Consider the following 12,464-nt stretch of genomic DNA (forward strand, 5'->3'; position numbering starts at 1 on the left):
CCCCCTCCCCCAACAAAACAGATCAGAAAATATTTCTGAATTCCGGTGGCATACCTATAAGAATGCTACATCTGATAAGAGAGAGGATCTTTGTTATTTGATGACGAATAACCGATCGGATCACGAGATCTACTCCTTCCTGATGTGGCATATTGGTTTTCCTGCTCTTCAAGTGTTATAACATCTGGTGTGTATTGATTCGGTGATGCAGTCGGGTTATACGAAGCCGCATTACGTCCTCTCTGCAATCTTGCCCGGTGGAAATTGTCATGAATGTGAGCATAATTTGAAGAAAATATCATCAAAAAGTGACCCTACAAAAAATAAGATGCTGCATGTGACTCTCTGTACTCACAAAAAACTCAAAAAATAAATCTTGTTTCCAAGAATGATACACCTAACTAAACCATATGGATCTGCTAAAGTAGCATAATAGGTGTGGTAGTAGCACAGCTGCTGAAATTCATACATTGAAACATACAGGATGCGTTTGTGAAAACAATTTCTATATTTTGCTCTGAACATAAATGGGATTACCAATAAATCCATCATAATCAAGTCGGTTATAAAATACAAATATGCATTCATTTGAAATACTAATACCGTATTTGCTTCATAGTAGCACATGTGCTTACATACGACAGACACGTCTCTGGTCAAAATGATCAACCAGCAGATGATAAATGATGCGAGTTTTAAGAAATGTTCTTCTAATAGAATTGATATGGTATATACAAATGGTTTATTACTTACCACCAATACAAGACACGCTATTGCACCCAATGTGCCAAGTAAGTACATATCCCAGGGGTTCTGTGAATGAATGAAAATGTACATGATTAGGTCATATTGCTTTATCAATTTGACTTCATAGAGATTCATTGCCAACTAAAAAATGGCGAGAACCATGGAATAGTTTTAGCAGGTGGTTGAATGACTGATGTAATTAGTCTGTGCATGTTATTTAATTAATTTGTTCTACAAAACTTGGCAGCTTGATTGCATTTTTTAAATTTATCATTTAACGATAATTCAAGGTATAAATACGTGATGCATAGTTGTTAATCTGTTTCCATTCTCATAAACTCGTTTAGCCTGTGTGGTGCATATACCGTAGTAGTGGTTGATGTGCCTCTCGTACGTAAACATGCATGTTAGTGTATAGTTTTTACCTCGACACAGATTGTCACCAGCGTGGACCCGCACACCCTAGCATGCTCATCTGGCAACGTCATGGGAACCAATCCTGGTGAAAAAAGTCAATAATAAAATTGTGCTTAATAATTTATACATGGTAACATATTGTATATAGGTCTGTATTTGATGTGTACTACCACCTGTAACATTACAATTGTTAACCCCCTTTTAGTATAAATTGACACGTGTCATGAGAATCCATGCCACCTTGCTATATTACGAATGAGGACTAGGTTTGGGGTCACTTGCATTCAAAATTGTATTTCTCGATGAATATGATTAAACATGTGCAGTTTAGCATTTCAGACCGACATGCCTGCAGATTTTTTCTTTCTTTCGAGGCTTCCTCTGGCCGTTGTTAACTACTAGTATGTTTATCAGTTTTGTTTTCCCCAAATTTTCCTATATTATTATTATTTTATAAAGTTATTTCCAAGTTGATCGCGTTTCTTTTTACGCGAGCCAACAGAAAAATACTTATTCGGTTTTGCAAAATGCGATGGCATAGCATGTCGCATGCGAGAGCGTCGATTTGAGTCACGCACGCAATACATGTTTACTTTGACTTTCTATGTTAAAAGTTGCTATGAATTTACAACTCATTTTCTAAATTACAAGTATGCTCAAGACCATAAAAGCACAGTCACACTCCTAGTAGAGTGACTGTGATAATAGTAAACTCGTCGACATTGCATCGAATTTTCGGTTTACTTTTGAAATACTAATGTTTTGGTTAGCTGGAGCACGGTGAATGTTCTTATGACACAAATACAAATTTTTCAGGTTGTTTGTGAAGCCATAGCAACAGAAACTTACCGAATTGTCTGAGATCGATACATCCACCTGGATCGCCACAGTGTGTTGTTTTGATGATAGAGAACCACCACAGTGGAATCATACAGATAGCAACCACTGCTATCCACGTCAAGAAAAATATATACACTACAAATCCAAACTGCAGCGGAAATAAAATAAATAAATATTAATATGAGAACCCAATTCAACCTTGACTCTCCTCATTTTACAAATAATTGGTTGAGGTGAAGATTTTGTGAAAATCAATTTATCGTGGGTGAAGAAATAATAATCCCCAAACTTGCAGAATAATGATGTCGGGTCGATAATGGTTAATAAGGGTTGATTCGCAGCGACTGAACATTTTGAGAACTTACCACAATCATCTGACAAATACCACATGCCTTGGATGGGAATCTACATACGTATTCTTTTCTATAAGAACCCGATGCCAGGCAACCAAGACAGAGTAGGATAAATGTAACGAACAGCATCACTCCAGTCAGACAATACAGTCCAATCTGTGCCCAGTAAATCCTATCCGAGAAACAGTTACAGAATACGTATATGAATGGGAAAGAACGTATTTACCGGTATGTAGTATTCAAACTGCAATTTTCTGTTTCTTACTGGTGGATGAATAATTTGTATTCGAGAAAACAATGTTACATTTAAAATAAAACTATTACTTCTATTTAATTGAAAATGTATTTATTTTATTACATTATAACGGTCTTCAATATATATGACAAATATATATAACCCACTGCGCAATGTTGCAATTTTAAATACAGATTTGACACAAAATTACTTACGTATCATTAAGTTGGTGGTAGGCTGCCGTGTCATAGAACAATCGCACTGTGTCTTCGGTTGCAAAATGTATACACACACAGAAGAGAATAACTGAACATATCATAAGTAGGAAAGTTAGTACACTCGGCCATGGCCACCGGTCACAGCATCTGGCAATGCCGGTCCTGTCTTCTTCTGAAGATAACAAAGACGATGCAATTATGGTTAATTGTTTTGTTTTGTTTTATATCATGGGTTAAAATGGGGTTTTCCAAGCTGTCTGAAAGTCGTAATATCCCGCGGTTTTAATGTATTTTCTATATAGAGCTAATATAAATAACGATACTTTGTCTGAAATTTTAGAACGGCACGCGTATCTCAATCTTTATAGTCTACTTTACGGCAATAATAATAATAAATATGGCTTCAGGAGATAGCATTGTCCTCATTCGATCAAGTTTTCTAATCCGATTTGCCACAATGCCGCAGTCAGATCAGAAACTATATTTACTAATTCCGAACAATTTCAACTTATTTTTGTGTAAAGCTTCAAAATATAGTTCCCTCCTTTTCATCTTATATATCAAGAGGGGGGCAAGGGTTATTTTCGTTCAACGTAATTGCAATATTTTTTGGTTCGTACAACGTAAATTGAAAAAATAAATTCCGTAATTCTGTAATCACATGCTAGACGTACAACGTAATCAATCAAATATTGTTTTCGTACACTGTAAAATGTGTCATTTTTCTCGGTACGTACAAGAATTTACATCCAAATAAAAAAAATCGTAAAGAGTAATCCAGGGAAATTACATTTTAGAAACTGTAAAACGACTAGATGACACAATTCACTACAAAATTGAATGTCAATACGTAAAAGGCCCTCTAACCGAATGAAGAGCATTACGAGGGTAATATGCGCATGCACGCACGCGGCGCAGCAATGTCGGAGAGCTCTTCGGACCATTCAATGTTCAATTTTTTATCACTGTAAACTGTAAAAACGTATTTTTTTCTTTGTAAATTGTAAAAAGCCCTTCTTATTTCCCGTAAAACTGTACCAGCTACCCCCCTTGCCCACCCTCTATCAACGATCTCTCACTGCAATCGAATTGATGCAATTTTGGTATGACTGCCAGGAACCAAACTCTTTGGAGACAATATTTTAGATAACAATAATCCCCCTGTCATTAGATAACGATAAACCCCCCTTTAATACATTTTAATGATAGACTATTCCATTTTCCCTCCATTTTTACTCGGCATTGTTCTGAACCAAACTCTCGAATAACTACGCCAATAAATGTGTAAAGACTCCTATTCCGAGTGTGTATATCGCCCTCATAGCGCTAACTCGCGTACAGTTTACAATGCAACAAGGTAATATATTAATTTAAAACGACAAATCTGCAAAACAATACTGAAATGATACAACCAAACCATTTAAATATATCACCATCCCCGTTATGAAAAACATACACAATTTATTTGGTCTGTACATTGCTATATCAGATATCACGATCGTTATAGGCTGGTAAGTCAAGGTTACACAAATGGTGGTTTAGGGTCCAAAGTGTGGGTTTTATTTGTTGGGCAAGTATCATTATAACAGTTTTAGTCGCGGGAGTTTATACAGAGGGCATCTCCGTGTTATGTTATCAGCTGGGTATTGCAGTAGAACAGGTGGTGGTATCGAATTCAATAATTTTATGATATTATTTCGAATGTTCAGTGATTTGTTCTTTGATTTCATGACATGATGTTGACCCTATAAATGTATTTGCGTCACCTGTCACGTGGTTCATATATACAACTCTTTATCTTACGAGTGGAAGAACTGCGGCGATGATATTATTTCATAAACACTCCTCAATGTGCGACAATTAATGCTGAAAACAGATGTTTTAATATATTACTCTGCTTGTAGGGTAACAGACGTTCTAGAAAATTATTAACTAATATACAAACTAACATATTTATATAGGTAAAATTGCCATGACCCCAGGGTTGTATGGCTGAGTTATTGTCATGTTTGCAGCCAACCAGACACTGTCTACGAGAGTGCACACCGAGTCAGTACCAATGACGATTACTCCACATCTTGAAACATTTTGAGCTAACGAAAACTGAAAACTCATTTGATATATGGTATGTCTTTATAATGTTCGGACTTACAAATGGGCGGCTTAATGGCGTTACTAAACATTATTGCAAAAATGTTATACTATCATCTGACTGTTAAATGTGCAATGTGGACGAGAACGTGTAATTTTAAGTTGTTTGGTCTAACTGTAAAAAACGTTGAAATAGTTGCTTGAAATTTTAGCGAATTAGACTCAATGATCGATTTAACAGAATCTTAATTTAGTCAAGTGTCAACTAACGCTGTGTATACTTTCTGATAAATTAGCTACATCTTGAATGAGCGAACTTACAGATTAGCTAAATTATCTAAAACAACATGCCAACTAAAAGACATGTTTTGCAGTATATATTGGTAGATGCATGGTTTATCATAAACTGAAAACATCGTTCTCGTAGCGCATATCTGAGCATTCGCTCGATGAAACAATAACACTCTATAATACGCATAATTATGCACTGGTTTTTTGGGTAGGCACAATAACAATCACGGCACATGCGTATTAGTGGTTTTGATTTTTGATCCAATGAATACTGCTGTGTCCTGTAAACGTAACATCTCTAGTATACGATATACCATAATCCGATATTGCCTACAATTTGGAGTATCTGAACAACAATATTGAAAAATATATTTTTTTTCGTCCAAAGTGCAAACAACCCGTCATTTAATTATTTATTTTCGGGTATTGAGCTGACTGAGAGTCCAGAACGCCTACGTCTTGAATTCCATTTTAATTACGCATACTACTTTACAATTACTTTAATTTATGTGTTTGTTACTCATGAAGGTGACTAAAATCTACATCGTCGATAAGTTAGGATTCGTTTAATTGCAATTTTCACAATAGGAAATCAATGTTCAAATTAAATTTCAAATATCAACGTATTTTACTATCGTTACAAAATTCTACGACACATAAACTCCAATTAACTAACTTTACGTGCAGCTTGCAGTTATAACCCCATGGCGTATTTTGAAGTCTGGCATAATATATAAGTTTACATACCCCTACCTCCAATGTCCATACATTTGAAAAAAATGGCGGACTCGATAAAACCAGTAAACTACCAAATATCTTACTTACCTTCGAAGTCATACCGCTGCATCGTGAATCGTCTTTCTGTGTCGACGATTTGACTTTTCAAACTTCCCCCCTTTTAATCTGCTAATACCAGTGGAATATTAAGTAGTTGTCACACGTGCAATTTAACCGTCCTGATGGTTGGAAATCGTATTTTTCTACCGTTAGTTTCGTGAGCGACCTCTGTTTCGTCACACTGGAGACCGTGGCTGACTCGTATTTGAATATTCAAGATATGAGAGCAATAACTGGTTAATGATTAAATTTATCACCCGTGACGTCATTTTAGTTCGAAGGTAGTGCGTGTTTGTGTTTGTTTATCCAAATATGGTAGTCATTCATTGATAAATTCTTACATATGTCATGCAATAGCGACATATTAATATGAATATTACTCGCTGAAAAGACCTTTTGGGTGTTTTGTATGACGTTTTTTCCATTATTTTTTTATAAGTTGAATTTAAAATATAGGGAAAAATTATATTCGCTGGATTTTATTTTCACTGACATTCCTTCAGCGAAAATAAGGTATTTTACAGTAATTAAAATAGTGCACCCGTTAATCAACTTAGCAGCAAACGTGTTAAATTGTAAAATTATCTTGTAGGATACTGATTTTATTCTGAGAACTTATGCAAACAAATAGTTTCCCATCATTAGTCCGACACTCAAAAGTAGCCTGGGTCGCCAACAATGTAACATAGAATTGCGACCTTCATACTCCAAATCAGACCATTTCTCCAACAAACACCGATCATATTGTATACATCACATTGAGAGAATATTACAACCAATACTATGGCAACTGTGTAATGCAACCAGTGGCTTTTATTAGATAATATCACCAATGTTTACTGATTGTACGAGTGATGTTTATACAATGTAATATAGTAGGTCTCTGACCTAGGTGACCAACTGATCCTGCTTTATCTATTCATGTGAAATGTCCGAGTCTGGATTACAGAACACTCAATACGTCGTTTCTGTAGATGTCGCCCTCTAGCGATGAAGCGCTGCAGTGGCGTAAACAGATGTAAGGGGAGCAATTTGCAGTGATGATATTGTTCTCTCTAGTCGTCCGTCGAAACAAAATTTCGTTTCTCGTCTAATACGTTTTATATTCTTAACTAACGAGCAACCACAAAACCAAAAGTTGCTTTCAACTATCTACTACAATTTTTCGTCCAAAAAACGATTAATCTAGTACCGATTGGGAACAAAAAAAATGATTGTACAAAAGAACCAAATAGGATCCGGACAAAACAGTGTATGGATTTAAACTCACATACATATATCTATACCATTTCTTGGTGAGAACACACGAATAAAATTCAACATAAATTATCCTGAAAATATTTCACGGGAACGAAAATATTTTATTAACAGTAATGAAGATATACTTGGGTAACAATATATTGAATATATGAACGTTAAAATTGGCATTAATACTAGAAATAAAATATGGAACATATACAATATGAATCTATAATGTACGTGACAATTCTAATGACCTGTGAGTCTGCAATGTACAATGACGGCATAAACTGCTAGTTTACTTGTCAAGGTATATGGGACGTATTCTATATATTTAAGTACTCTTCTTAGCAACGATGCCAAAACTGATTGATTAAAATTACAAAAAAATAAATACAAAATACAAGTATATATAATAATTTAAATTAAAAATAAGAATATGATAATGGCAGTATGTAAACTGTTCTCTTCTATATCAATTTCGCGTATCCATAAATACTGAACCATTACATGCAAACGTGAGTAAACAATCTAATTATAATAGTATATTGGATAAATAAAAACAATTTATATCCTTCTTGAATTTAATGACTTTGGATTATTTATGAACACATGTTGGGTTCGAAAAGACCGCATAAAGATACATGTACTTATGTTGTGTCAAATCGTGATATAATATGCTGTAACACTATTTGATTTTTTTTTACTATTATACCTAAATCTACGCACATGAACCTCAGTTATGATTGAATTTAAAGTTTAAATATAGTTAAAAAAAAGCTGCCAGAATGTAACCATATTTGATTAAGAACACCGTAACCGGAGATAAGTAAAGCGTTCACTATACTATACTATCATTATATATGATAAGCGTTTGTATAATTCTGCGTAGTATGTATTGTATCAGTATTCAATGTGCTGTTGTTTGAAATGATGCTTAGTTCGTTATGATGTCCATACGATGAGCTGAGATCTCGACTTAAGCGGAGAGTATCTGTACTTCTATTGCATTTTGGGTATCTGCTGGCGGCAGGGCTTCTATATCTGTGCTTGACATGCGCCCAGTTGGCAGATAGAATCATCAGGAAATTGCTCTGTCAAGAGATAAAACACGGTCTTTTATTTATGAGGCTATTACTTAAAAATGAGCGTGATACGTATGGCATCTCAAATAATATACAAACAGATAAAGCGTAACCGAATTAAATGTTGCCGAAATATAAGCGCACCCATGGTTTCAAAAAAAAATCATATTGACAATGGTGTAAATTTTGTATACTAATCGACTTCATGTATCCTGTAATGCATTGTTTATGCATTTGTTCAGCCAATATCTCATCTACAAACATTGTGGAACGTTAAGATACGTACGCCACCAGTGGCAAAATCAGTCGATGCCAAAGTGGAAAATTCCCTGAATTCAGTTGCATTTAAAATAACAAGTGTCCCAGTATATAACAATTTCCGATAATCTATGAATTCTGCGTGATAATTAACATAAATATGAGTTACTAAACTCATCCAAACAAATCCCAGCGTAAGTCCCACCATGGACACTACATTTCTTACTATAACCCAAAGCGAGGAGTGGCAAATATGTAAGCTGAATGGTCCCAATGATGTCAAGCGAAGGCACTTACCACCATAACAAGAACAACAGATGCCGCAATCAGTCCATATAAATACAATTCGTAGGGATTCTGAAATAATAGCATCACAAATATTTTTAATGTAAAAAATGTATTGCGGTGTGTGCTCACACTGTGTTTGACTTTACAAGAATTTCTCGAGAAAAGGAGGTGGACAGGATACGACGTTCACCGAAAGCATGCAAAAGTTAAGTCATATATTTTTAGAACATATACAGAATTTCGATATATTACAACAATGCGGAATATATTTGAAGGGAAAAGTGGACAACTTTGAGCGTGTGTTAGTAGTTGTGTTGATATACACAGTGATTTAGGATTTACCGCAGTGTTTCCAGGTCGTTCATAAAAATGTGTTGTGTGATGAAATACAGAACTTAGTAAATGCGCATGCGCATTAAATTACTGGTACGTACGATAAAAATAGCCTGTGCATAGTCTATGTCATACCAATACGAACTTACAATATGTCTTTGAAATGCTATAGCAATAGTCCCTATTAATATTACGCATAATCCGAGGTCATGGTGACAAAATTAGAAAACGTGACACTCACCTGACTACAATATAAATTTCTATCACAGAAAAGATATACGTCTTGATTTGGTTCGGTAATATTAGCGAAGCCTATAGGAAAAGGAACATTGACTTGTATGAAAAAAAGTTCTGTTCTTGATTCTATTTATAGGCAATAAAATGCTAAGACAATGTAAGTATGAACTATACATCTGACTCATACATATATATACATACTGACATTACTGGCCAATCAGAGGACGATGTCAGGGTCGCGATGGTGACATTAATGACTATTTATAGGACGGTGAAAGGGTCGATGCTAGCATTACTGGATATTCAGAGGACAGTAGCAGGTTTGATGCAGAAATTCTGATCTGCTGCTTCCCGGCGTCCTTTCGTGTACAGAATGTCGGGAAACAGTGAAAATCGTGGTTGCGTGCACTTGACGTCATTTCCGCATTGTATTTTTGAGAATTCGTAACATTAACAAGCATTTTTACGAGTTACTTCCACGTTCATTCATGAATATAACCTTAATTGCGCTTTATACTTCCTGTCAGGGAATGTTATGTGTCAACAAATACCATTTTTAAGGATTATTCCAAAGATGCTAAATTTTACAATTATGTCTGAGTATTAAACACTCAGGGTTCACTCACCATATTGTCTTAAATCTATACATCGGCCAGGGTCACCACAGTGATTCTCTTTTATGATGTAGAAAAAGATAAATGGGATCACGGCCACCATGGTAACAGCAATCCAGCAAATAAGTAATGTATAACTAATAATAGTAACCTTGTAACATAAAAGAGAAATATGATTGTCTCAGTGTCAATGTCGTAATCTATCGTTAAAATCATAAATTATTTTGATTTTACACATTCAAATTCTATACTCACGGTTACTATTTGGCATAGTCCCGCATTCCTGGATTTGAACCTACAGATATATTCTTTTCTCACGGATCCTGTTGCCAGGCAGCCGACAGCCATAAACGTGAAAGCAACTGCAATTGTCAAAGCGGTCACGCAGTAAACTGAAATTTTCCCCCAATATAGTCTGTTGACAAAATGGAAATTACACATAGAACTTTAACACTTACGAATTTCGCATTGTTAAATGGAAATCATACATGAAGCGTAACACTTACGTATTTTCTATGGTGTATCTTGCTGCTGTATCTTGAAATATGTTAATGGTATCTTCGGCAGCCAGGTGTAAGCATGCGCAGAATGTCGAGATGGCGATACAGAATGCGATCTGTGTGATGACTGATGGCCACGGCCAACGATCACAGCACCGCCGACATTGACTTTTTTCTGTTGGATAAAAAATAACAGACTTATCACACACCCTATATATGTGTATACGTGCTACAATTCTATCAGGCAGTGTAAGCCACAGAATAGCCTTCATCTACGGTTATATGCTCCCGATAACACTATATCCAGAATCTGAACAAACAATTTCTCCTGTACGTATTTTTGTAAGAAGTTTATTTATCTAAAGCACGCTAAACAAACACCCAGTAATGTCACACACTTTTCAATACGTCTCTGTCACGGTGTTTGTGATACTACTGTCGGACATTAGCACTGTAGTGACAAGCAACGCCAAAACTTCATTAATCAACACAAGGTCAACAAGTGGCACGTTGAAAATCTAGTTGAATATACTGAAAATAGTTTCCCCACAGGCACGGTACAGAGAGTATAATCCCCCACCCCCCGCCCGCCCCGCCTGCCGTGGTTAAACTCCAAATACACTCATAGTACTGGTACTTCTACGGTCTATATATGTAGGCATATATTTTGTCCCAATGATCACGAAAGTATATACTTGGTCGTTGTGTAATTCCTAGTTGTATGCACATCTAACAAATAACAGTGTACTTCTACATGCACGCATACATACATTCATGTTATGTGATACTAATTCGTTAGCTAAAAAAATGAAACAGGAAATCAGAATTCTTTCCCATAAGGCACTGGACAAACGACCTTATGACGCAGGAGAACTTATATGAGTACACCTTTCTTACTGTGCGTAAGTGATTTCATTTCCGGTGAAATAATTACTCATCGTGGACCACCCTGGCTCACGTGAAACCTCGAATACTGGTTAAATGCGCCCCTGACTGGAAGTGAGCAAGACATTCTTGGCGACAATAAAATACGCCCACGAATGCCTCAGTAATTGTACGTTGATTTCCGTAAAGATATATGTACACTTTCTCACTAACACATAGCCATATAGTTCGATTGTAATTATTGTAATTTCCATCTTTTTCCAGTACTAGTTTAACATGCAAATACCCTCCGTAGCAGTGTAAATCGTGAGATATTGGACAAGAAATTTAATTTTGATATTATTATGTCTAATTGATAACATTTTAGTACAACGTCAAACGCACTCAATTACGTTTACAGTATTAGATATATACGATGGATTTACAAACAAACAACATACCTTCGTAATGGCGATCACCATATTCAAACCTTGGCGAAGTGAACATAATAACTGTAGCAGTAGGCACCCACAGTAGAATGTCTAATTTCCAGTTTGATTCGATAGCTGTTCGCCGTACGAACTTTTAACCAATGATTCTTCGCAGTCTGAAATGACGCCGTCGTCGCCGTTTATATATTTACCAGATAGGTTGACCTTTGTAGATCACAATCATTATACGAATATGGCGGTTTATCACCTTAGTGATCTGAATAGAGTTAGAGCGAGTTAATGTGTAACGAACTGCATGACTGCGACCACAATCTCAGGTGAAAATGTAAACAAATACACTACATTTTAAAGTGAAATACGAGCTCTTCTAACAGGTGCCGGTACATGCACGTCTTATTTCAATTATGTTGAGAATTCCAATAACTCTGTCCCTAGACTGAAATTGTCAGAGCGGGGCATTCTCTGTATTAATAATATCATGTGGTTATGTTAAACGCGGTGTGTTCTGCACTTAGGTGAGAAATTATTGCGGAGAATCTGGTGCCACGAATGAATGATTGAATAC

At 35.8% G+C, this 12,464-nt stretch overlaps 2 protein-coding genes across 2 annotated transcripts; both read right to left on the reverse strand.

Annotated features, from left to right (window-relative positions):
- Window positions 1-65: 65 nt before the first annotated feature.
- LOC102808047 (neuronal membrane glycoprotein M6-b-like) lies at window positions 66-6,039 on the reverse strand. Its single transcript, XM_006825862.3, has 7 exons — window positions 6,018-6,039; window positions 2,808-2,982; window positions 2,370-2,529; window positions 2,014-2,152; window positions 1,173-1,246; window positions 754-813; window positions 66-314 (listed from the first exon to the last, which is right to left on the reverse strand). The coding sequence occupies exons 1-7, from the start codon at window positions 6,037-6,039 to the stop codon at window positions 66-68; spliced, it is 879 nt and encodes a 292-aa protein (XP_006825925.2).
- Window positions 6,040-7,369: 1,330 nt separating this feature from the next.
- Window positions 7,370-12,180, reverse strand: LOC102808169 (neuronal membrane glycoprotein M6-a-like). The gene is made up of 7 exons (XM_078006427.2): window positions 11,909-12,180; window positions 10,590-10,758; window positions 10,339-10,498; window positions 10,096-10,234; window positions 9,474-9,544; window positions 8,909-8,968; window positions 7,370-8,362 (listed from the first exon to the last, which is right to left on the reverse strand). Exons 1-7 carry the CDS (start codon window positions 11,952-11,954, stop codon window positions 8,126-8,128), a joined length of 882 nt encoding a protein of 293 aa, XP_077862553.2. The 5' UTR covers window positions 11,955-12,180; the 3' UTR covers window positions 7,370-8,125.
- Between the last annotated feature and the right edge of the window lie 284 nt (window positions 12,181-12,464).

This window comes from Saccoglossus kowalevskii, chromosome 4, assembly GCF_978046115.1.
Source record: "Saccoglossus kowalevskii chromosome 4, keSacKowa6.1, whole genome shotgun sequence".
NCBI classification, from domain to species: Eukaryota; Metazoa; Hemichordata; class Enteropneusta; family Harrimaniidae; genus Saccoglossus; species Saccoglossus kowalevskii.

Excerpts from the sequence above, each read along its gene's own strand:
- LOC102808047 (XM_006825862.3), bottom strand. The coding sequence starts at position 6,039 with ATGCAGCGGTATGACTTCGAAG. Across the intron at positions 2,153-2,369 it reads GTATTTGTCAGATGATTGTG|TTTGGATTTGTAGTGTATAT; the intron begins GTAAGTTCTCAA and ends TTTCCGCTGCAG. Across the intron at positions 814-1,172 it reads TGGTGACAATCTGTGTCGAG|AACCCCTGGGATATGTACTT; the intron begins GTAAAAACTATA and ends ATTCATTCACAG.
- LOC102808169 (XM_078006427.2), bottom strand. The coding sequence starts at position 11,954 with ATGTTCACTTCGCCAAGGTTTGAATATGGTGATCGCCATTACGAAG. Across the intron at positions 9,545-10,095 it reads TATAGATTTAAGACAATATG|GCTTCGCTAATATTACCGAA; the intron begins GTGAGTGAACCC and ends CTTTTCCTATAG. Across the intron at positions 8,363-8,908 it reads CTGTTGTTCTTGTTATGGTG|AGCAATTTCCTGATGATTCT; the intron begins GTAAGTGCCTTC and ends ATCTCTTGACAG.